Source organism: Nicotiana tabacum, chromosome 1 (assembly GCF_000715075.1).
Source record: "Nicotiana tabacum cultivar K326 chromosome 1, ASM71507v2, whole genome shotgun sequence".
NCBI lineage: Eukaryota > Viridiplantae > Streptophyta > Magnoliopsida > Solanales > Solanaceae > Nicotiana > Nicotiana tabacum.
The window spans coordinates 26,570,655-26,597,950 of NC_134080.1; the positions used below are offsets into that span (position 1 = coordinate 26,570,655).

A 27,296-nucleotide genomic window follows, 5' to 3' on the forward strand; every position below is an offset into this window, starting at 1 on the left:
ATACTTCTTTAAACTAAAGCCAAGTATGGGCAGTGGAATGTATCTGACAGCATATGCTGTCAAATTGTTTAAAACTTAACAAAGGCCTTTATGCAGGCCACAGGCTGTGCACAAAGCACATGAGGTGCATTAATGCACATGCTGTGCACGAATGCACATGCCTTCCAATTCAGAATCTAAACACAAACAATCCAACAGCTATAAGTGAACTAAACTGGCTCTTAATTGATTCAGGCAAATGTTCAATAGAAGCACATCGATTTAACTTTGCTCAGACAGTTGAAACTAATTGACGACACATGTCGACTCGACTATATTAGCATTAACATACACAATCGTAGCCAAAAATCAAACATTTAACCAGTGTCGATACATGGTTCGAATTATACTGACTAAGCAGAAATACACTCGAGGAGTCAACTAGTTAGTCCAAACTTGGAAATCAGCTACTTGCATAACATTTATATACACATTATCAGAGCAAATGGAAAGACTCATTCAAACAAACAGAAGTTCAGGCAAATGGACGGGGCACAGTTGACAAAATTCAAAAACATAAAATCAAAGCATGAACAGACTTTAACACAATCAAATGGGCCAAAACAAATAAAGAAGGGAAAGAAACTCACCTTAAATCTTGAAAAATCAAAAACCTCAAACTCGGACAAACTTTCTTAAGGCTGAACGGACTTTAATCGAAGTGTCTCTCAAATGAGAAACACTTTGATTAAAGTCCATCAGACCTTAAACTCTTTGGTTTGAACCGGTTTGAACCAGTGAAGAGGGACCTTGTGGTTTCAAAACTCAGATCTAATATTCGTGCTTCCCTGGTTAGATTCGGACCAAACCAAGTATGGTTTGGTCACGAGGAGGGTCTGGGGAGTGTCTGGTATGATTTCAAGGCAGATCGGTGTAGATTAGGTTCCGACTCGAATCTTCAAATGAAGATTCGAGAAGGTGGGATAGGATTCGAGGTGTGTGGTTGGTAGATTTGGGTTCAGGACGTCAAGGGGGTTCTATGGTGTTAAGGGGAAGGTCACCGGCGTTCATGCCGCCGGTTTCCATGGTGAAGGATACTAGGGCGGCTCTAGGGTTTGGGGGTTGTGGTGAGGACGACGAAGGCTGGGGTTTGGATAGGGGGGCAGGGTAGTGTTAGGAGTTTATAAAGTTAGTGAGCAAATGGATCCTGGCCGTTGGATGAGATGAGATGAAGGGCCAGGATCCTTTGGCTATCAGGGAACGACGTCGTTTCAAGGGTAAAGGGTTAGGGTCGGTCCGGGTGAGACGGGTCGGGTTTGTTGATGGGTTATGGGGAATTGATCTTGGCCGTTGATCAATTTGAGATCAACGGCCCAGATCAGGCACGATCCAAACGACGTCGTTTGGACACCCTGGGTACTAAGTGGTCTGGACCGGGCAGGCCTGGGTTTTGGGCATTGTTTGTTTGGGCCAATTTTATTAAATTGGCCCAATCCGGAAGAAGAAGGGGTCCTTTCTTTCTTTTTTTTTATTTTTATTTCTTTTTTTTCTTATTTATTTTAAAACTAAACAAAAATCAAATTAAAACTAAATACACACTTAATACAATTATTTGCACACACACTAAAATATTTCAAAACAAGTAAAATTAAGCAAAATAAAATCACGGACGAAGATGCCTATTCGTGATTTTCTATTTAACGACCGGATTACGGTTCGAATTATGCAGGACACATATATTTTTGAATTTTGTTTTAATAAAGTAAATAAATAAAAATGGGCCGAAGTCACAACTAAATCAACAAGGTGCCGCACAGAAATCCAAAATTGTACAGCAGGGCCAATTATTATTTTTTATTTCTTTTTGGAGCGATTGTCGTGCGAAACAAAAATCATGTGCTCACACTGTTCAGATTCGTTCTTTCTCTTCTGTATTCTCTCCTCTGTCTTCTTGTGTTTCAATACTTCTTATAACTCATCCCATAAATCTTTCAATTAATTAAAATCAATACTTTTTCTCTACCCAACCCATTATCTTCTCACTCATCCCCATTACATTAAATAAACATATCACACCACCCCATTATATTTTGTCCCCCATGCCTAACATAAAATAATACAAGATTCCCCCCACTAAATTTTGTCTTGTCCCCCCTTTATATTAAATAACTATATCACAACCCACCCCAATTCATTTTGTCCCTCATGCTTCATATAAACAATTATAAAATGTACAATTCCTAAACTACCCCTCCGACCCTATTGCAAATTACTATTTTACCCCCGAAAGTACTATAAATTACCAAACTACCCCATCAGTTATAACAATCAATTAATCAAACTTAACCAAAATATAGACAATATGATCAATTTCTAACAATGTTTAAACAACAAATCACATGAACATGATTTCTTCAACATTTCAACAACAAATCACATGAACACAAATTGAACAACAAAGAACAACTAAAATTTGATTGAACAATATTTTAGCAACAAACAATCCTATTTTCGGATTCAACAACAACAAACAAGTATATTTAGATTTCTAAATTCAATCATATTGAACTTAAAATCAATTCTAACAACATTACAACCAATAATTCCTATATTAAACTTTATGAGACAAATTCAAGAAATAATCACAAATGGTAAACAAGAAATCAAGCTATACAAATTTCGGATTCAAGAACAATCAAACAAAGTATGAACATGAATTAAATCTATATTAAACAACAAGCGTGACGGATTCAAATGATTAAATCAATATATTTCCTTCAACACAACTAAATTTTTTTTAGACAAATAACAAGATTTGTTGTTAGAAACAATTATGAACTTAAACTTGAACTTAACATTATTAACAATTTCTAAAAATTCATAAACACATGAAACAAATTGAAGAAATAATCAATTAAATTTCAATATGAATCTAACAAACATCAAACTAACAAATATTTATTCTAACAACAATACAAACATGAAATAAACATGAAAAATAACTTAATTAATTTACCATTTGAATCTGAAAATTAAAATCAACACATGAACATGAACTAAAAATTAATTCAAACGATAAACAAAACAAACATTTGCCGATTTTAGATTCGAAAATATCAAAACAAAATACGGACAAAATAAAACTCAAAAACTACTAACCGGAGATGAACAACGACGAATTCGATTGTATGGACTGTATTGACAACCCTCAAAATGGGAATAAATCTGCCCGGACTCAACAATGAACTCAACGACGAACAAACGACTTTAAGAACTTGACGAACTCGAAACGATGCTTGACGACCTCGACTAAAACTTAACCAAACGAAATGGTGGCAGCAAACAACTGAAACGAATTAAGCTGCTCGTGGGCAGCAATGCGATGAAGTTACAGCAGCTGCGACGTCGATCTATGGCTGGCCGCAGCAGTCATGCAAGCAGCTCAAAGCAGAAACGAGCATCCATCAGCTCGGAGGAAGGAGGAGAAGCAGCGGCGTCGGAGGGTTGTTTGGATAACGCAGCAGCTGCTGCTTGACGATGGTGAGGAAGAGTAGTAGGTCGACGACGTCCATGGCGGAACGGATTGGACCCGATGGCAGCATGTGAGCTTGGCCGTGACGAGCAGCGGCGATGGGAGCTTCGAACAACAGCTGACTCGTCGAGGCTGTGGTCGTTTGGTTGTTTGGACGATGAAGTAGAAGGCAGGAGTAGCAGGTTGTTTGGTTGAAACAGAAGCAGCAGCGACATGGACGTCGAGCTCAAGCTTGAGCTCGACGAGCTTCATCAATGGCGGATAGGGCTGGGGTCGTTTGAACGCGAAGGAGGTTGTGTGTTTAAAAGAAGAAGAAGCAGCCATGGGACTGCTCGTTCATGGTGCGATGGAGAAGATGAGGACGAGGCAGCCATGGGAGCTTGAGGGGGAAGCCATGGATGAGCTTTGGAGAAACTTGGAGAAGAAGAAGATAGGGAAGTGGGGGTGGCGGATTGTTTTGACATTTTTTAGGGTTTTTGTCTTCTTTTTGTTTTGTTTTGTTTTTGTAAAATGTAAGACAAAGGGGTTTGGGTCTTTTGGGTTATGGACTGGGTCGACCCAGTTCGAAATGGACTGGGTCGTAGGGAAGATTGGGCCATTTTTTGGGCCTGTGGCTTGAAATCGAAGAAGAGGCCCAATTCCGGCTTTCTTTATATTTTCGCTCTCTTTTCTTCTTTTATTTTTTAAAAACTAAATTATAAAAATACTTAAACTATTATTAAGAACTAAATTAAGTTATAAAAGCGCAAATTAACTCCAAATAACAATTAACGCACAATTAAGTAATAATTAAGCATAAAATTGTATATTCGGACATTAAATGCTAAAAATGCAAACGATGCCTATTTTTGTAATTTTTATTTTTTGTAAAACAAATTTAATTACTAACAATTGTAGAATTAAATCCTACATGCAAAATGCGACATATTTTTGCATTTTTATTAATTTAGCAAATAAACATGCACAGACAAATACAAATAATTATTCAAAATATCACAAAATATCACAAAATTGCACACCAAGGAAAAATCATTTTATTTTTGGATTTTTTGGGAGTAATTCTCATATTGGGCAAAAATCACGTGCTTACATGCATCATGTTTAAATTACGCACCATATATGCTTGTATTACTATTTTGTAGGCGAGCAACGGACATCTCGGCAGGAGCGATCCTGCTCCAGTTCCCCTAGCCCTATCAGACTTCAACCATTCACCCCGTCCTAAATATTGCGCCCGTTCTTGAAAAGTCTCCACTTGCATACTCCGTTGATAGATCTTGAACTACATATGGCCTGATTCCTGTAAGACCAGGGATATGTAGGCAGCTCAGGAGCCAGAGCATGGCCAAACCTCTTCAAACCATTCCGCTCAGTCAAAATTGGTCATCATATCTTTACCCGACAACTCTTTCATCCTTCCCGGGTAAAGAGGGGCAGCTGTTGATACCCAATTTTTTTCTGTATATTTTAAATATGCAAAATACTTTCAAAATAGCATGTATATGCATATATAAGTATGTCCAAATGTTTTAATATTTTTCCTTAATTTTTAAAGATTTTAAAATTAATTTATTGCCTTATTTTATCAAGAAAACCCAATAATTATTCCCAAAATATTATTTTGGTGATTTATTTATGGGACTCTCATATTTATACTAAAATATAACTAATTTAATTTTTCCACATTTTTACAAATTTATTTAGTATTTTTAAAGCTAAATTGCATATAATTGCAATATTAGTCTCTTTTAGATTTAATTATGTTTATGTCTATAAAAATCAGATCCAATATTTTTAATTTGATAATTATGTACTATTAATCATTTTAGTACCTTTAATTTATTTCCAGAAATTATTTTATTATTTCTTATAAATCAAATAGGGAAAAGTGGCTATTTAAATGTTAGCCTCATTTTATTTCAATTTTAGCCTTATTTGAACCTCCAATTTAAACCCAATATGAGACCCAAACCCCATTCAAACCGACCCGCCCAGATTCCCTTTTAATCCCAGCCGTTGATCGCCTAGATCAATGGCTCACAACAGCCCTTTCCTTTTTTTAATTCCCAACTACCCCCCTGAACCCTAATCATTTTCACCTGCAGCCGCCTTTGAATTCCCCCTTCTCCCAATTCTCTCTCAAACCCTAGCCGCATCCCTCAGCTTCCACCCTAAAACCCCCAAATCAAAGGCTTCCAAAGCCATCAGAGACCTGTATCTACCTCATTTGGCTTCCACATGCCCGATTATCACGTTTTCAAGGATAGATCCTGGAAAGATTTGGTCTAGTCCTTTGTGGATTTCAGTTCTATGGCTTTCTCTGGTCGTCTTTGAATTTGCTCCGGCCAGCCATGGCTATTCGAGCCTGAGTCTTGACTTCTCCCGCTTAGATCGATGATTTCCAAGTCTTTCTCACCATCTGAGGTTCTTCTGAAACCCTAACCTTTAAGGTTCTTCCGATCCCTTTTAGATCTGTTTTAGATCTATGTTTGCTTCGAACTTCTAAACGTTTTCTCAAGGTTTCTTTAAAAACTCTACCTTCAAGAACCCTTATATTTTCCGATTTGGGTTTCTGTTAAGTTATTTCGAAGCTTTCTCGGATTTTTTAACATGTTCTACTGTTTCCTTATGTCGTTCCTTTACTTAAGTTTGCATGTTAAGGGCCTTAACTTTTTTGAGATTTCTGAACCTATTTTTGTTAGTGTTTGTCTAATTTACTCAAAAAAAAATTTATTTATCTCTAGACTCGGCTGGTGTTGAAAACCCTAAAACTTTGGGTTCATTCGAGTCCTGAGACTATTTTCTATGTGATTTACTTGTTCGTCATATTCGATTGGTTCCTAAACCCTAATTTCTTTGGACCTGTTCGAGCTTATAAAAATTGCTTCATCAGTTTGAAGTTGCTCGACTGGATTCGAAGTCCCTTTTGTTTCAACTTCTGTTTCTCTATGTGATTTGGTTTCTTGCAATCATTGAAACTAGACTATACTTTACAGAAGGGCCTTTTACTTGACCCTTTGCATGCTTCTGATACACTCTTTTCTCTATTACTGAGCTGACCTATGTGACTACCATGTTTCACTGTCTACTGACTTTATAGTTATTATTGCATGTTGCTTCTCTTTGCCATAGTTTAACCTCACATGCCTAATGTTTTGTGAATTCTATTTATATGCTAAAATAGGACTCATGGTCCTCTCTTTGATTGATTCTGAGTTCCTTGTTTCTGGGTCTGTTTTGAAAACTTTCCTTAGACTCTCGATTCTCCTATTTTTAACTTGGGTTATTTGCTTATTCTTGGGAACCCATGTGATTCTCCTTAAATCAGTAATTTCAAACCCTTGACTCCCTGATTTATTGTGATCTAATTGTCTCCATATTTTGCAAATCTATTGTGTTTTTTACCTTATTTGGTTAGCCGAGTATATTTTACTGATTCTTTATTAGTTGTTTCCTTAATTGAACATCTATGAACTTACCCCTAATTGTCTACTCTGCACATGATGCTTACTTGATTTCTTTCCTTAAATGTTTTCTGCCCATTACTGTTTGATTTTAACTCCTTAATTAACGGAAGTTCTTATACTGATTGATTTAATTGGTACATAGTTCCATAATTACTGCTAAACTATGATTCTTGCCTTATTTTCTACCTGTTTTCAAACTATAAATACCTTGTTCTTTCATTAACACAAAGACACGAACACACATAGTTCTAAAAATCCCTTACACTAAAAACATTTTCTCCTGCTTTACTACTACTGTGACCCATTTAGCTGGCTGAAAGCCAAAGCTATTTTAAAAGTCTTGCTACCTGCTTTTACTATATTTTGCTTCTTTGAACTGGTATGTTCTGATTAAAATTACAGCATCACAACAATGTGTTTACTTAATACTTTTACCTTCTTGTTTGTCTACTACTTGTGTTTAGTTCAGTACTTATCTTAGCATGCTATAATTTCCTTCTGCCTATTCTGAATCTATTATGAATCCTAAACCCCACCCCAATGTGTTTGATGCTATGGTTTGCTTGAGGCATGATAGTACTGAATATTACTGCCCATGACTCAAGCTTGATCCCCTACCTCTATGTTTCTCTGGTATTGTATGTTCTGGTAAGCTTAAAAGCATGCCAGTATTGTCTATTGTTGTGCATGCCCAAAGCTTACCCTTGCCTAAGCATTGGCTCTTTGCAACTTCCCAATCCCCCTAAACCCCTTTTGTATGAAACTATCAACTTGTTTGTGGTTGTTTCCCTCTCCTTTATCCCCTTAGAGTTCTGTTTCTTCATGTGCACTCTCTATTAGACTTAAGTTCTGCCCCCTCTTGTGAGCCTTGCCTTGGGACCCATTGAGCTCCCTCTGAACTCGGACACTTGAGGGATGGCCCTTCCATACTACACTTGTGCCATTCTGGTGATACCAATTTGGGTGTGAGCACTGCCCGGAGTCCTATTGAGGCTCTTAGGGAACTCTGACACACTCGAATTGGAGAAAGGCTTTGGATCAATGGTCTTTGAGTTGGTCTATCTCATAACTCAGAGAGGAAGTCAAGAATCAGGCTTCCTCTGGTTGTATCTTTCTTTAAACTTTTTTTCTGATTTAATTTTACTCATTCTAATTTGTAATAAGTTGTAATAAACACTTGGGGCCGGCTATTGAATAGGGTTGGGGTAACTATACATGCAAACTGGTCGCCTTAGAGTTTTTACCTTTTGAAACTTTTAAATAAGCCTGATATCCCTCCCTTTTTAGGATTAGTAGTCATAAGTGCCTCCGGTACTGATAAGAATGGGACGGGTAATAGTATGCAATAAGTAATCGAGACCAATCTGCACTTTAAACTCCTTAACGGGGTGGGAAGGGTAGATATGGATATGATGACCACGCGATAATGTCACGTGTAGCCCCTCATTGAGGAGTGATTACCGGACATTGTGTGGGGTGATCCATATTTTTAATAAACCTAGGACCCCTTCCTTTGTTCTTTATTTCTTTCAGCACTTTAACTCCTCATTTTAAAAAATCAGATTTTCTAATTGTTCTTTCAAACTTTGTTTACTTTCAAACCATTATGTACAGAAATCCCCTCTTATTTGAGCCTTATTTGCTTATATATTAATTGCACTCCAAATTCACAATAATTGTTTGGCCGGGAACCACACTAGTGGATTCTGAGGGGTGCCTAACACCTTCCCCTTAGAATAATTTCAAGCCCTTACCCTATCTCTGGTTATCCAAATCAAACTCTTTTGGTGTCCTAATGCACCCTAATCATTAGGTGGCGACTCTTCAAACGCAAACCCAATTCCCAAAAAGAATGAGTTATCCTTCCAAATGTCATAAACCCGGACTCCGTGAGGAAAAAGCGGGCGCGACAGTACGATATGCCCACAGTACTTCGGGCAAAATTTCCTTCTATTTTCCTTTGGCGTCGGTCAATCTCTTCTTGAGGTTTTGGAGTATGGTCTTGTTAGTAGACTCCGCCTGCCCTTTCCCACTAGGGTGATAGAGTGTTGATAGGATCCTTTTGATCTTATGGTTCTCAAAACATTTGCTTACCTTACTGCCGATGAATTGCTTCCCGTTGTCGCATATGATCTTGACGGTATTCTGAACGACATATTATGTAGTCCCAAATAAAATCAATAACTTCTTTCTCCCTGAATTTCTCAAATGCCTGGGCTTCAACCTATTTAGAAAAATAGTTAGTCATAAATAATATGAATTAAGCCTTACCGGGTGCCCATGGCAGGGGATCGACGATGTCCATTCCCCATTTCATGAATGGCCAAGGTGATAAGACCGAATGCAATAACTCCCCGGGCTGGTGGATCATCGGTGCGTGCCTCTGACATCCATCGCATTTTCATACGAACTCCTTTGCGTCTTTCTCCATGTCGATCCAGTAGTAGCCATCTCTGATCATCTTACAAACCAGCGATCCGACACCTGAATGATTGCCGCAGGTGCCCTCGTGAACTTCCCTCAAGACATATTCGGTATCTCCTGATCCCAGACATATGGCTAGTGGTCCATCGAACGTTCTCCCAAATAAGTTGTTATCTTCAGACAGACTGAACCTAGACACCTTCATGCGTAGAGCTCTCGATTCTTTAGGGTTTGAGGGTAGTTTCCCAGTCTTCAGGTAATTTATATACTTGTTTATCCAATCCCAGGTTAAGCTTGTTGAGTTTATCTCAGTGTGGCCCTCTTCCACAACTGATTTCATGAGTTGTACGATCGTTTTCGAGCTGGATTCATCATCATAAACTGATAATCCTAAGTTAGCTAAAGCATCGGCCTCGTTATTTTGATCTCGAGGTACATGTTGCAGGATCCACTCCTTGAATCGATGCAGTGTTACCTGCATTTTATCCAGGTAATTTCGCATTTGTTCCTCTTTCACTTCGAACGTCCCATTGACCTGATTCACCACCAGGAGGGAATATCACTTAGCTTCGATCACTTCGGCCCCCATGCTTTTAGCCCGTTCGAGACCTGCAACCATGGCCTCATACTCGGCGTCATTGTTAGTCAATTTTACAGTTCTAGTAGATTGCCTAACTACATTACCTGTTGGTGGCTTTAACACGATGCCAAGTTCGGACCCTTTCGTGTTTGAGACACCGTCCGTAAAGAGGGTCCAGATCTCCGAGGAAGTCCCCGAGTTCAACAATAATTCCCTTTCGAATTTAGGTACTAGGGCCGGCGTGAAGTCGGCCACGAAGTCTGCCAAAATTTAGGATTTAATGGTGGTTCGGGGTCGATATTCGATATCGTACCAGCTGATTTCCATGGCCCATTTGGCTAATCGTCCCGAGAGCTCGGGTTTATGCATTATGTTCTCAACGGGTAGATAGTTACGACACATATGGGATGCCACTGAAAATATGACTTTAACTTTCTGGAGGCGCTTAGCATAGCGAGCACCATTTTTTCCAGGTGAGGATACCTAGTTTCGGCCTCACCTAGAGTCCTGCTAACATAGTAGATAGGAAATTGCGTACCTTCCTCTTCCCAGACCAGGACTCCACTTATCGTTATCTCAGATACCGCTAAGTATAGGTACAACTGCTCTTCTGCCTTCGGAGTATGAAGCAAAGGCAGGCTCGAAAAATATCGCTTGAGTTCTTCCAAGGCTTGTTGGCACTCCGAGGTCCATGAGAAGTTATTCTTCTTCTTCAATAACAAGAAGAGTCGATGGCTCTTGTCGGTGGATCTTGAAATGAATTGACCCAAGGAGGCTATGCACCCGGTTAGTCTTTGAATGAACTTGACATTGTCCACCAGGGTGATGTCCTCAATGGCATCTTGTCGGGATTGATCTCGATTCCCCGGTTGGACACTATGAATCAGAGAAACTTTACGGACCCAACTCCGAATGCGCATTTCTCCGGGTTCAGCTTTATATTGTATTTCTTCAATATGCTAAAGGTTTCCTGCAAATATTTCAAATGGTCCTCTGCTAGTAGGGACTGAACTAACATATCATCAATGTAAACCTCCATTGATTTTCCTATTTGTTCTTCGAACATCCAATTTACTAGGCGTTGTTAAGTGGCACTGGTGTTTTTCAGTCTGAACGACATTACATTATAATAGTAGGTGTTGTATTTAGTAACGAAGGAAGTTTTTCTTGGTCATCTGGGTCCATCCAGATTTGGTTGTACCCGGAGTAAGCGTCGAGAAAATTGAGTATCTCGTGGTCGGTCGTTGCATCAATCATGCGATCGATGTTAGGCAAAGGGAAAGATTCTTTGGGACATACCTTGTTTAAGTCTTTATAGTGTACACACAGTCTCAATTTATTTCCCTTTTTAGGCACTGCTACTACGTTTGCTAACCAATTTGAGTATTTAACTTCCCGGATGGAGCCTATTTTAAGTAGTTTGGATACCTCGTCTTTGATGAACGCATGCTTGACTTCGTATTGAGGCCTCCTCTTCTGTTTAACTGGGCGAAAATTCAGATCCAAGCTCAGCTTGTGAGTAGTTATTTTCGGTGGGATCCTATCATGTCAAGATGGGACCAAGCGAAGAAATCTATGTTAGCTATAAGGAATTCAATGAGTTTGTTCCTGAGCACAAGAGTTAGTCCTGTGCCCAGGTATACCTTTCGATCGGGCAAATGCTCGTTCAACCTGACTTACTCTAGCGCCTCAACTGTTGACTCAGTGGCATAGGAATCGTCAGGGGCTATGAAAGACCTAGGGACTCCATAGTCGTCGTCCTCGCATGTCTCCTACTTTTCTAATTTGGTTGGGGGCGGCGCCGGTAATTGCTATTTGGTTTCTCCCTTAGTGACTGAACTTGGGCTCTTCGATGTCGAAAGTGCGGATATTGGGACCACCTCATCGACCACGAGCATTTCTTTTGCAGCCGGTTGTTCTCTATAAACTGTTTTGATCCCTCCTAGTGTAGAAAATTTCATCGCTTGATGTACCGTCGAGGGCATTGCCCTCATGTTGTGAATCCATGGCCTCCCGAATAGAGCATTGTACCTCATATCTCATTCGATCACGTATGTGTCCTAAATGTTCCCGGTGTGTTTACCGGTAGGGTTATCTCCCCTTAAGTGGTCTCGCATGCCATGTTAAATCAGTTCAAAACTCGGACTACAGGCACTATTTGGTCTTGCAGACCCAACTGTTCTACAACCTCGATCTGATGATATTGGTCGAGCTACTTGGATCAATTAACACACACTTAAATCGAGATTTATTTATGAATACAAATATTACCAGTGCATCATTGTGTGGTTGCACGATGTCTTCAACGTCCTTTTCGTTGAAAGATATAGTTCCTTCTGGTACATAGTCTCGAGTCTGTTTTTCCCTTGTAATGGATACTTTAATGCGTTTTAAAATCGGTCCTTGGGGTATGTCAACTCCACCAATGATCATGTTAATGACGTGTTGAGATTCCTCTTTTTTCGATCTGTTTGATGGAGTTCCTATTCCTAAAGTGATTTTTGGCTAGATCACTCAGAAATTATCGGAGGTGTCCATTGTTGAATAACAGGGATACTTCTTCTTTCAGTTGTCGGCAGTCTTCGGTTCTGTATCCGTGGATTCCATGATATTTACACATTAGACTAGGGTCCCTTTGGGCAGGATCGGACTGCAATGGTCGAGGCCACTTAGTATCTTTGATGCGTCTGATGGTTGATACGATACCGGAAGCATCGACGTTTAAGTTGTATTTAGATAAACTTGGCACTTCCTTGGACTCGATAGGTCTGTCAAAACTGTTCTTTCTCATAAGTCTCTGATTATTATGTCCTCGATCACTCCTTTCACTTCTCACAGGGTTACGTCCGGACCCACTACTCCTTCGATTTCCATTGTATGGTTGATACCGATCTCTATTTGATCTTGGTTCGTGGTTGACGGCCCTCTTGGACCTGTCACTTGTCCTGACGGGGTAAATGAACCCAGAAGGGGCCTCGAGCTGATCATCTTCGACCCTGATATTTGATTGGTAGCTATTATGGTTATCGGCCCAAGTTATTGCTAGGTATTCTATCAAATTTTGCTTCAACTATTGTGAAGCCAATGAGCTTTGGGGATTGAGTCCTTGGGTGAATGCTTGAACGGCCCAATCATTACGACCGGTGGAAGGTCTATCTGTTCTATTTGAAACCTTGACACGAACTCCCTAAGCATATCGTTATTTCTTTGTTTTCCCTTGAAAAGGTCTGACTTCCTGGTCTCGACCTTGATGGCTCTGGCATGCGCTTTTACAAATGCATCTGCAAGCATATCAAATGAGTCAATATAATTAGGGGTAAATTGTGATACCATATCATGGCTCCTTTTGACAAGGCCTCTCCAAATTTTTTCAGCAGAACGGATTCGATTTCATCATCCTCCAAGTTGTTCCACTTGATGGCGTATATGTACGAGGTCACATGTTCATTTGGATCAGTCGTTCTATTATATTTTGGGATTTCGGGCATACATAACTTCTTAGGGATCCGCTTCGGAGCTGCGCTCGGGGGTAAAGGCCTTTGGACAAACTTTTTGGAATCCAGGCCTTTCAGTATCGGTGGTGCTCCTGGGATTTGGTCGACCCTGGAGTTGTAGGTCTCTACCTTTTTGTCGTTAGCTTCGATTTTCTTTTCTCCTGATTCTACCCATTTTGTCAATTCCTCGAGCATCTTTAGTGTCTCGGGGTTGGTCCCGAATTTAGCTTCACTTGGCCTTTCTGTAACTGGTTTATTTCTACAAATGGTTTTCCGGGATGGTTTGGGCTCAACTCTACTGGGAGCACGACTTTGGTTCTGCAACTGGGCTATCATTGCCTGTTGAGCCTGTAGCATTTCGAAGATCACCCGCAAGTTGATCCCATTGCCTTCACCGTGTGTATCCCTGGCTACCGACATGGCTCCCCCGCGAATGCTGTTTTCCGATTCAGTAGGCAAGTTAGTGTCGATGACCACATGGGAGTTGGTTGGCACTATATTGTTGTTCTCGCCGTGGTGGCCAGATTCAACATCAACATTTAGGTGAGCAGACTGAGAGTTTGACATCTTTAAGTTTTTCTGAAATTAAGATCTCAAAGAACAAGAGTAAAGCAGAATGTGTTGTGAAAATTTGTATCAAATGGCCACTATTATCCTTAGCCTCACTGTGGGCACCAAACTGTTTACCCTCAAAAAACGGATAATAATTAAATTTATATGTGGTTTTAAGGATATGCGGATTAATTCAATACAAATGATAAAATTAGTTAAATTAAGCAGATAAAGGACGTAATGAATTATCAAACCACTTAAGAAGAATGATTCTGGACTCGGTTACAGCCTTAATGGAATGCCTGCCTTCGATCCCGGGCTCACAATAACGAAGCACTTGATGAACAGAAGCAAGAACTTTTAATAACAGAGTAAAAATGAAAGTATATCGCCTTGATGTGTGTGTTACAATGTGTTTAACGAATAATCAAATTCCCCAGTAGGGGAGTTTTGCTCTAAGTACAATTCCATAAAAGGTAAAAATCTTCTGTTTAACTAATCACCGGTTCTCTGCTGATACGCGCCGAGATTCACGTCGTGATATCCGGTCGGTCGCGGATATCACAGCCTTCTGTTGGTCGTGCTTGATCGCCTGGTAATGCTTTTCGAGGCCTTTGGGTTCGGTAGGGTCATGGCCCCGATATTCCCGAGTGTAGGTATTTTACCCGGACCCCGGATCGAGGGGCTCCTTTCCTCGATTTCGGTTCTTTGCCTTCACGTTCTTGCTCCATTTACTTCATCGGAAACCGAGGCATCCCATGGGCTCAGTTTTATCCGTATACAGTTACTATTATTCATTTAAAACATACTTGTTCATGCTAATTATTATGGAAAGAATAAATAAGAAAACTGCACTCCACTAATTGCTGGTTTAAAAAAAGGTGGAAAAGAAGCATAAGACGACTAGGAAGTAGTTCGTGAAAAGGACAGCACCTCTAAGATTTGCTTTTGGGTCCCTGGATTAGTTTCTAATGTACATATTTACCTTCTTTATTTATGGCCAAAATAATTCTTGAATTTCTAGACAGTTGTTGGCATTATTGCTCACTGATTATTAACATTATTGAAATGAAGAACCTTCCCTTCTGATTTATAAAATTATTCCAAAATAGTCTCTATAATACAACCAAGTCTATATTTGTTTTTTTTAAAACTTGTATAATCCACTAAATTTTTTTAATAAGTAATTTGAATTCATTTATAATTCAATGTGTGAGTGACAAATGCAATGTTACTTCCAAAATAGACCAGATTGAATAGAAAGCAAAACTATATTTTGATTCCCATACAAGTCCTTAGATTTAATCTAGAAGCAAACTCTCATAGTAAAATAATTTATTCAATTTGGGATTTTATATAACAGCTACAATATATATAAATATTAATTTAGTTTTTTTGTGAAAAAATAGGATTACTTTTGTAGTTTCTACTTTGCTTGTTCTAAATGTTTTGGAGCAATAGAAATCAAGAACTAAGTATTATAGAATCACTATGTCAAGTGCTAACACTACTTTATATATATATAGATATTATTTGAATTTTATCGATATTACCGTATCGAGTATTAACCTTCGAATTATATTAAATTATCCGAGTTAATTGATTATAATTAAGTGAGAAAAGTGTATGTTCAAATATATGTCATGAAGTTATTGATTTAATAGAAACACCTTAGGTAATAAGGTAAGTTTTTACAGATAATGTACTATATTACTTTCAAAAAAAAAAAAAGAAGAAGAAGAAGAAGAAGAAAAATAAGGTGGCATAAAATGAGCAAGCTTAAGTGGACCAGTTGGCTAGATTTGTCAATGTTATGAATGGACGGTTGTGATGAAAGGAGTAAGTAGCCAAAGCATGTGATATATAAAAAAGAACAAAATTAAATAGTGCAAGTCATATTACCTATTGACTAATTTTTATTATATATTTTTATTTTCTACCCTTCCCAAAATGAAAAGAAAAAAAGAATAAAATCATGAATACGTGAAACCCAACTCAAAGGTAATGCCTTAGCCGACCAAGTTGGACACCTTTTTTCCATATAGTTCTGCTCCCCTAATCTTTCATTTTCTTAGAGTCCTTTTTTCTTTTTCTTTTTCTTTTTCTTTTTGAAGAGGAGAAACAAGAAAAGGTTACAACTATTGGTGAGAGTTGCACATGCATTTCTTATATGTAAAGTGAAATTATGATTTTTCTATTTTTTTCGTTTCTTTATATATATAATTTTTATTTTTTTAAAATAAAAAGGTAGCTCGGTGCACAAAATATTCTGCATTCACGCGTTAAGGGGTTTAAAAAAGAAAAAAGTTAAAAAAGGTTGTAGCTATTGGGAATGGAACCAATGACCTTACAAAAGTTTTGAATCCCCTGACCACTAATATATACTTTTGGGTTATATCAATGGATTTAAAACATAATATATATATAGGGGTAAAAAACAGATTTTATCTTATATATATAGGTGTAATTTTTCGGCGAAGGGGAACCCTCTTCCGCCTCCCCTAAATCCACCCCGACGTTCATAGTCTCAGAAAAGAGTCGTATCCAAAGAGTGTGATGTAAATAACTTACCCTAATATAAATATTATTGGTTGCTTCCACGACTCGAGCGCAATAAATAACATAATTCCATTTGTCCAACTAAACGTGAAGGATAAAGATTTTGGGGTGCAAAGATACTAATAAGATTTTCATTCAAAGATTAGCTTTGGTAGGGGCACAGCAGGTGTTTTCAAATCAATTGGTAAATCCCATTAAATAAGTGGTAAAAGGACTACTAGCTACTAGTACAACGAGAGGGAGGTGAATTTGGTTGCCTCCATTGAATATATTCTCTAGTACATACTCCATCTGCACAATTTGTTTGATATTATAATATTTTTTTTTATAATTTTAACAATTTAATTTTGTAACATATTTAAACTTTTAACTGTAATAAGATATTTTCTCTTTCAAATAGTTATTTAATCAAGCCATCAACAACTTATGTACTTAAAAAAGAAAATGGATGTGACAGCTTATAGTATTTCTTAATTCTTAAGCATCAGTATGGAGTGGATATTTAACTTAATGTCCCAAATAACAGACATAATCAATTTTCATGTTTAGGTATAGTTAAGAAAACTTAATTTTGAAATACATACTCTATATCATAGTTTATTTTAGCCGTTAGTTATATTTATTCGAATATCACTTGAAAATATGATAATTGAAACATTAAAATATTTTATAATTTGGGGATTAGAAAAATTAACCACTTGAAACACAATAATTAAATTGGTTTCTAAGAGTATAATCAACTAATTTAATTTTTGAAGATTCAAAAATGTTAAAAATTATATTAATGTTAAAATTGGGTTAATTCTTTAAGAAAAAATTATTCTATTTTGTGCTACGAGTCGTGCAACAATACTGGTGTTTTATAACTGGAGAATAATTTTGTTGCCAAATAATTTACTTCTTTCGTCCATTATTTGATTGGACATCGAGTTTAAATTGTTAACTCAATTAATAGCTGAACAAAATATAAAATGATAATTGAAAAGTCAATAAGTTGAAGATTAATAATTTGCTCTTATTATACCAAGAAAGAAAGTTTGGAGGTAAGACTTGAAAACTCAGATGGTGCCATGACTTTTTGAAGCTTGATCGGAGTCGATTCTATGATTGAATAACAAAAGTGCTACACCTAACAAAATATAGATAAAGAAATGAAAAAAGGAGGAATTGAGACTATAGCTAGTCTAGTGCTATTAGCGAAAATTTCTGATTAAATAAACGCAAGTACAATTTTCACTGTCTTCCTTTCTTGAAGGGATCTTCGCGTAAGCAGTAAAGTTGTTGCCATGTGATTAGAGGAGTTCGTGGGTTCAAGCCGTGGAAACAGTCTCTTGCAAAAATGCAGGGTAAAGTTGCGTACAATAGACCCTTATGGTCCGACACTTTCCCAAATTCCGCGCACAACAGGAGTTTAATGCACCGTGCTGCCCTTTGCCCTTCTTTTTCCTTTTTTCTTTGCTAATCTTCCAATATAATAAAAGTTTTTAAAAAAACTCTGATGATTTCTCCGTAATTCTCTTCATTCCATACAATTTTAATGCGGAAAAACTTTATTTGCACCAAGTGAACACAATTAAACATATATATGCACAATATGTTTTATATACAAACTTTTATCATCGAATAAAAAGTAAAAATTGGTATACATTGTTACCTCGTTTTATTACTTAATAACTATAAACATGATTTAGTTAAACACCAAATGAGTAAATATTTTTCTTCTTTGTGCTGTAACTTTATTTAAGGAATCAGAAATAGTGACAGCCATTTTGGGGGAAGAAAGCTGAGTTAAAAAATTAAAAATGAGAACCCTAGTCAGTGCATACCATGTCATAGTGGGACCCTCAATGTAAAATCTTGGAATAGATCTACGGTCAGAAATGGATCTCTAATGTCCAATGAGTGTGACACACATCGCACCAAATCAAGCTCCTTCAAAGAAGAATACCTACTATATTATATTGTATTAAAATACAAATATTTCACTTATCCTATAACTGAAAAAAAAACAATATAAATTTAAATATATTAGGCAGGAAAGAGAGAAAAAAGAAGGTTATGAAAAGGTTGAAACAAACTCTCTTTGTTTCTTTCTCCTCTTTTGTTGTTTTCTTGCCCTTGCTTTTCCATTCCAATTTAATTTATGATTATTATGTTAGTAATTTATAAAGCCACAACAAAATTAAATGCTACCTAAACTTGATTTTTGTCTAAAAGAATACGATGAAACGTAGAAAACGATCACTGATCCAATTTAAATATTTTTTTAGAATAAACCTCAACAGAAAATTAAAAAGTAAGAACAACAAGTGATCGAGTTCGATTTATTTTCTCCTCAAGAAGTGAGCAATTGGTTGCCCTTCCCTTTCAATTTCATTTAATTTGTGATATTGTGTCATTTTTAAAGTCACAAGAAAAATTAAATTCAATCTAAATTTGATCTTTTTTCTATAATAATTTACAATATTTTTTCAAGAAGTGAGCAATAAGTGGGGTAGGAAAAATTGCACATGTTAGGGAGTTATCATAAAAATCTATAGTCAACAAGGACATTACTTAGCAATAAGTAATATTCTTCAAACTCACAAAATCCATTTTTAGAAAAAATAATAATTAATAAAGTATAAAATTTTAAACAAAAAAGGGATTGCAACATAACAAGTTAGATCTTCGATCAAACCTCTCAATAATAGCCTCGCTTGTTCCGAAAATTTTTGACTGCTATATTAAAGTGTTGTTATAGAGGACATATATTATAACATAATATAATATTCGATTCCGAGAATAACTCAACTTTTATAGTGAATGACTATTATATAAGGATGTTGTTATAGAGATGTACTGTATTTAAAAACCTAATCAGGAGTCTCAGGTTCGAGCACGGGGTATGAAAAGATCATGTTAGGTCCTCTTTAAATGGACTTTATGCGGTGCGAATCCGGATATATTCAGATTCCATGTAGGTACCAGACATCGGATGAAAAATAAAAATAAAAATCTATTTAAAAAAATTAAATTTCAAAAAACATTTACAAGGAAAGATGAAACATTTACTTCAAATACAAATTTACAACAACAAGAAGTCATACATACATTATAAAAACAACCCACCCTCTCTTCCTTTTTACCCCTTCCCCATTTCACCTTCCTTTTCACAACCATTTATTAGATTCCTCTTTAATGGACTTTTCTTTTCTCCACTCTATTGTACATATTCTTAGCTGAAAAACAAGAAACCCCATCTCAAATCCTTTCATTACTTGTTCATAATCCTTTGCTGTTTTCAGTGGGTTTTTTCTGGGACTTAAAATTACAGACTTCTTTGAGTCTTGTTGGGTTTTTTGGTTTTTTTTTTTCTGCATAATTTTCTGTGTTTATTGCAGAAAAAGAACTTTTGTACCAGTAACCATATATGTATTTGCTATAATCAAAACTTATAGATATACAATTATAAAAAAATTTGTATATTTTTTTTTTACCAATTTCTTAAGCAAGAAAAGAACTTTTCTTATTTTTTACATTTTCAGTTATTGTAAAAATTAATTAAGGAAGAAAAAATAATTATTGGACAGATGGGAAAGCAAGGACCTTGCTATCACTGTGGTGTTACAAGTGAGTTAATGATTCTTGAATGTATTTAATTTTTTTTAAAACTATAAAGTTCTTCAATTTTTGGTAAAAATGGAGTCTTTTTTGGCTGTTACAAGTATAGAATTGTTCTTAGTTAGTCTATATGATATTATTTGCTTAGATTAGTTGTTCAATTATGAAACTGGATATCCATATGGTGGTTTCCTCAAAAGGGGAAAAAATTTAGCTGGACAATGATAAGTAATATGTGCTGTTATTCATCTTATAAAATTTGGTTTTGAGTTTTCTTTATTGCGTTGTTTCCAAGATAGGCTGCAAATAAATTCTGGATTTCAATATGGGTTTGAGTTGGGATTTATTTCTGAAACTGGGATTTCTTTTGGTTTCCAATCTTGTCAATAGAGTCTTTTCACTAAGTGGGAAATTTATAGCTCAATTTAATTCCATTGTTTTTCCAATACAATTGGGAGATGTTTTGATTGTGTTGAGTTCTGTATTCTTAGCCTCCATTTGCTTCATTTAAAAATAAACTTTATTGGGAGAAATGCATTTTTTGGGTAGACTGAGTTCTTGCTGAAAATGGCATTGATATGGTTCTCTAGGGAATGAAAGCAACACAACAATGACTAGAAAATGTTGACTTGTCTATTTCTAAATATATGTACCTGATGTTTGTGCTGTTTTAGTAGCATGTTCTTAATGAATGCCTCGCGTAGCAGAGGGTTGAGGTTTTCTCTCCGAATTTTTCGTTATCTCCACGAAGCAAGTTCGTTGTTTTCAACTTAATATGGTCTTAGACTCTTGTGCTTCACTTTTACTCGTTATCCATTCGTTTAAAACCTCCTAGTCAGTGACAGTCAAAAGCAGCAAGATCCTCCAGGCATTTGATAATATCTTCTTGACCTTATTTGTCTTTTGCTGAATATGTTACTCGCATTCATGCTGTAACAGTTCAAGGTGTCTAGAAAAGACATGGTACATTGGTATCTCTCTCAGATGTTGATGTTACAGAAAATAATAATAATAGCTGACATTTGCATTCATTCCTGTCATCAACTGGTGTAACACATTTTGCTGCAAAAATGGTGATAAACTGGTTTGGATAATAGTTTGAAACTGGGCTAGGTTGTATAGGAAGCACATTGTTCGAGGGAATGTAATGTCTCCAAGTAAATAGTTTTAGATGTTTGTCATTGTCATATGCCACTGCTTAATTGCTAATTGTCTAGTTTAGCTTCTCATTGTGCTGTTCTGATTCTGGCTTAGTTTTTCAATAGAAAGCTTCATTTTAGGTTTCCCCGACAGCTCCCTAAGTTCCCTCCTGATGCTGATTAACGAGTTATCTCGTCTGTCTCTTTATTCAGGTCCTCATGTGTTTCTTGCTCGTGCAATTCAGGGAACAAATTTGTTGTGTTCTTAGTTATTTCTTAGATTCTTAATTTGCACTCTAATTCATCACAGTTTCTTGCTCCATGAGGTCCTCTTCACAGGAATCAGTCTCCTAGTTATATAGGAAATGTTTAGTTTCTTAATCAAGTTAAGTGCATTTGGAGGAGATGTTTGCTCTTTCAAATATAGTCCTAACTTGAATGTTGATCCTTTACATCCTTAATCTTTCTCGCCATGCTTAGGCATGCGGGAGCATTCTGCAGTGGATATACCATTACTTGCCCTTTTCATTTTTGCACCACTCAGACAAATGGTCCCTTCATTTTCTCTGCCATGAAAATGCTTGTTGAAATTCTGATTACAGAGTTACAGTAATATTTTGTCGTGGGATGAGCAAGATGTTTCTATAATAACATTCAATTCCGGATTGTCAGACTTCTTAGATGCCTCTTGGTCTTCCCTCATTATATACTTGGAATACAGTCTTAAAATGGTGAATTCATGGTGCAGGCACCCCTCTTTGGCGTAATGGACCACCAGAAAAGCCAATTCTTTGCAATGCATGTGGATCTCGGTGGAGAACAAAGGGGACACTTGCAAATTATACTCCTCTGCATGCAAGGGCTGAACCAGATGACTTTGAAGATTACAGGGTCTCAAGGTTCAAAAACTCGCCTGTGAAGAACAAGGAGGTGAAGGTGCTGAAACGAAAGAAAAATCATGATAATCCTGAAATTGGAATTCTTTCTGATTATAATCAGGGCTTCCACCGTAAGGCTTTAGATGAGGATACAAGCAACAGGTCAAGTTCTGGCTCTGCTGTGTCAAACTCTGAAAGCTGTGCACAATTTGGTAGTGCTGAAGCAAGTGATTTGACAGGTAGATTCTTTACCTATGCAGGCCTTGCATAAACTTTAGGCTGCATTCTCTCTCACATAAACTGCCAACTCTTTTTACCTATAAAAAAAAAACTGCCAAATCTCTTCTCCTCCTCCCAAAAGGTCTCTTTTCTGTTATTTTGAAAGCCATTCTGTGTGATAGAAGTTGATGACTTCTATCTCAAGATATAGATCTACACATGAATAAAACTTTTGATAGCTAGCAGAGAAATTATACAGGTGGTCATCGTTTGGTTTTGCCTGCTCCTTTTGTTCTACATCTATGATCAGTTATACCAGTATATTCTACTGCACCTTCTCCAGTGGTAAAGCTGTATTTTTTTCTTTCAATTAAACTCCTGAGCTCTAGAGTTTCTTGTGTTCTAACTTTGTATCTGATATCTTTTGCGAACCATCCTTCCTGCACTTTTGTTTTAATAAACCTTTTACTGAATCCTCACTCATGGGGTGACTAATAGTTGCATGACCCCTTTATGGTGCTTTCAGGTCCTACCCAATCAAATATATGGGAAGGGATGGTGCCTTCAAAGAAGAGGAACCTGTGTGGGTCGTCCAAAGCAATCTTCAGTTGAAAAGCTTACCAAAGACCTGTATACCATCTTACATGAACAACAGTGTTCATACTGGTCTGGATCTTCTGAAGAGGATTTGCTTCTTGAAAGTGACAAGCCTATGGTCTCTGTTGAGATAGGACATGGAAGTGTGCTAATTCGACATCCAAGTTCTCTAGGTCGAGAAGAAGAATCAGAAGCCAGCTCTCTATCGGTTGACAACAAACACCACTCTTCGAATGAGGCTTATTCACAATTGACTACTCCACCTGTACATATAAATAAGGGTGTCAATTCATCAAACCTGGTAACTGAGAGAGCTAAGAAGCTTACTGGTCAAGACCAGATTAAAAGGTGCTTTCCTCATTGTAGCTGGATAGCATATAGCCACAAGAAAGGATATAAAATGTTAAAATGCATAACTGTTCTGCTATTGGTTGACGGGGTATGGCTACACAAATAGACTGATATGTGGATCAGAAACTTATATTAACATGATATGGTCCACGTTTTCCGTGCAGCTTCTCAATTATAGAATGCTCGCGGTGGTTTCAGTTCCAGAATTGAATAGTCAGAGCTTCGATACTATTTTCTTTGTGACGGTGTCTAGTTTCCATCTTTCTGATTTCATCTTGAACTGCAGGAGCAAGGATCAGCTTGAAAAACTGCAGATTCTTGGACATCATAATTCGCCACTATGCCACATAGACCTTAAGGTATCCTGCTATCTCTTAGATTTTATACAAATAACAACCATAGCATGCTTCCTACAGCGTCCACTTGTTTATACAGATGGAACATTTTCTATTCCACACTATTTTTCTACATCTCTGGCTCCGGAGTTGGGGATTCTTTTTGTAGATTTATATTTATCTTCTGCTTTTGATTATCAATATGCATAACCTTTGACTTTAAACTGCTTATATCATGGTATTTTGCATGGAAATGCTTCCTCTATAATGGTAAATAACCATTTTTGAGCTTGTTTTTTTTACCATGTGTTTAGTTGTTAATTGTTACTTTAAGAATCTAAGCATGGTTCTGCAGTTTACTCCTTCCCAGATAAGCAATACACAAATAAATGTGATTTTGGACAATGCTTGATGCAGGATGTACTTAATTATGAAGAATTCATAACGCATCTGTCAAGTGATGAACAACAGCAACTACTAAAGTACTTACCTCCTGTTGATTCATTTTCACCTCCCGAGAGGTTTGTACAATCTCTTTCTATTTAGGATCTTACGAGAACATTTGACTTAAAAAAAAATTCAGAAAAGTTGAGGAATGAACTTATCTTGTGAGTGAGAGGCTTAGTACCGGAGCTTACGTTTTTAATTCACTCTCTCAATTGTGCTAGTTGGGCTTTAGAAAAATAATTGATGCCTATGTTGAACTTGAACCATAACCTACTGATGGTTGATAGAATGAATGCATTGTCCAGCTCTGACCTTATTCCCATTTTTAATTCTCTCTGCAGTCTCAGGAGCATGTTTGAGAGTTCTCACTTTGAGGAGAATTTGTCTTCCTTCCAGAAACTTCTTGCAGAAGGCGTCTTGGATAACTCGTTATCCGGGGTAACAGTAGAAGATTGTAGAACCTTGAAGAGGTTTACTTTGTGCTATTTAATGAAGTCAAAGTGGGTGGAACAATTTAATCTTCTTAAGGTACGGTCTTGCTTATGATTTGTGATATGAAAATTCAGTAAGTAATCCACTCCTTATATGTTACATTTGCTAAACAGAAGTTTAAAGCTAATCTGCTTTTTTGTTAGGACATGAAATGTAAAAAAGGTAGCAGTAGTTCTGAAGTTGCAGGAGGTCCCAGTGTTATTGGCACAGGTCATTCAGGGAACATGAAGAGACCACGCATTGGGCAACATCCAAAATATTCAGGTTCTTTGCATCTCTCTTTTTATTTCCTTTAAGACCAATCCTGGTGTAGTAGACTTGTTTCTGTTTATAACAAATTTTACTTTAAAATACGAGTTTTTCTGTTCCTGATAGAGTAGTAAACATTTACTTCTCGGGTCTTTATCTTCATGAAAAAGTTAGAATAGGGCGTCACGTGGTAACATGTAGAAGTCGTAGAAGCTGCGGAAGGAGGATCAGAAAATCTTGAGCGTGGTAGGTATCTTGGTATCCCTTGGTGTCTGGCTTTGATGCGCTGAGGTGACTGAATTCTCCAACTATTTTATTCTACACAAACGTCTTTTGTCATTTAGCTGTTAAGAACAGAAGATGTTCAATCATGTACCATGCCTATTATCTTCCAAATATACTCAAGAAGCCTGGTTCGTGCATTGTGACTATTAGGAGGAAATACACTAATTGAAAATAAAATCCAATATAAGGGAGCGGTGAAAGAATTAGTCCATTTTAGAATCTCGTTCTATTTCTTCCCATTTCTCTTCTTTTTTTGCAATTATATTGGGCTCTCCATCCTGGCACATACCTTCTATTTGTAGAGGGCAACTATTTGTGATAGTCATAACTCTCTATGATTAGGTAAGCATTACACAATGTTCACCAGGAAAATCAGTGTTTGCGGGCCACCTTATTCCATCGTCAGTCCTTCGTGCCACCATAAAGGGAAAAATACAAAAAATGGTAATGATAATGGATCGGGTAGTCTTTTTATGGTACATCATTTATATCAAGCATTTGTTCTATCTGATATCTTCTTCTTAGACATTTCTGAAGCTAAACTATGAGCAATTTTTGTTATGGAATGTTCTTTTTATACCAATTCCCGCCAACCACTACTAATTTGGGATTGATGTATAGTTGATTGATTACAACAAAAACAACAACAAACCCAGTAAATTCCCATATGGGGAGGGTAGTGTCCGCAGGCCCTACCCTGGGAGGGCAAAGAGGCTGTTTCCGGTTAGACCCTCGCCTAAAGAAAATATGAAACAAAGTGTATGGTTGATTGATTGTTTTCAAGAAACTAAAACTACTGTAGCTCCAATTTTGCATAGTGTGCACTTCGAGTTGCTTTAATTCAGATGGAAATGAACTTATAAGTTGGATTTTGCTTCAGGGGTAAACACAACAATGAAGAGCCCCAAGAGGGTGATGCTGAAAAGCAGTTATGAACAGAAGGAAATAATAGAGAATGATAGCTCTTGCTTCAGTCCAAGAAGCCTATTTGCATTGCCTTCAGAGAATTCCTTCCGTTTTGCAAATGAAAGTTCTGATCAGGACTTGCTGCTGGATGTGCCATCTAACAGCTCCTTCCCTCAGGCAGAACTCCTCCTACCAACAGCAAATTTTGCAGCTCAAGCAAGCACTAGTAGTAGCTCCGTATACCCACAACTCCTCCGGCCATAGTAACACTATCACACTTAGCTTTTTGTCTGTAGGGTATTTAAAAGGTTCTTGGGCCAAACCACATGACTATCTCTGCATGTTCCTTGTCAAATATATAAATGTCTCACGAAGGGGTTTGGATGGTTGCCTTTTACCTTTTTGCCGGTAACCTTACCTTATATAAAACGAAATTTTGGATTTGGCGGATGGATATGTTTGTTTTTTTTAAACTTTTGTATAGGTTGGCATGCACTGTACAATATAGCTGAAAATGCAGAGGTGGTGATGTCTAGATATTATGTATGCACTAAAGTTTTAACCTCAATAGAGACCCCCTTCTGTCTGTTGGTTTTCTTGGTGAATGAGCTTTTTTCTGTAGGATCATCAAATGTCAAAAGTCTCCTTCCAAACATTTCAAATTCTGATGTCTGATTCAATGGCTTGAAGGCTGAATAATAGGGTTACCTAGAGAGAACGACCCCACAAATTTTCCTATAGCATAATGGTATTAGATGGAAATTTTGTATTTCGGCAGTCGGCACCAATAAGATTCCTCTAACTGAGATTAGGCTAATCTTGAGGGTGTTTGGATTGGCTTATTTTAAGTGCTTATTGATTGATTTTTAAGCATTTTTTTAGTTTATCTTGAAGTTGCTTAAAATTTATGTAATGCCTAATCAGTACCCACCTAATTTCCATCCCATACAGGAAGAGTTACTCCCACTTTTTGGTTATCCTGGCGTAATGCATAGAAGGCAACAACGACAATAACAACATACCCAGTATAGTCTCAAGTGGAGTCTAGGAAGGGTTAGAGTATACGCATAGTTCCAAGTGGAGTCTAGGAAGGGTAGAGTATATGCAGACCTATTCCTACCTTTAAGAAGGCAGAAAGGTTGTTTCCGTTAGACTCTCGGCTCAAGAAAGATAAAGGGAAGGGGTAATAACAAGCAAACCAATCTGAC

The 27,296-nt window shown here is 37.1% G+C and overlaps 1 protein-coding gene across 1 annotated transcript; it reads left to right on the top strand.

Annotated features, from left to right (window-relative positions):
- The first annotated feature begins 19,713 nt into the window (after positions 1-19,713).
- Positions 19,714-26,674, top strand: LOC107762619 (GATA transcription factor 26). The gene is given in 9 exon segments (XM_016580989.2): positions 19,714-20,199; positions 22,078-22,446; positions 22,953-23,002; positions 23,004-23,371; positions 23,661-23,733; positions 24,127-24,230; positions 24,498-24,684; positions 24,792-24,912; positions 26,063-26,674. Coding segments are annotated over 9 exon segments (1,602 nt in total). The 5' UTR covers positions 19,714-20,159; the 3' UTR covers positions 26,353-26,674.
- The last annotated feature ends 622 nt before the right edge of the window (positions 26,675-27,296 follow it).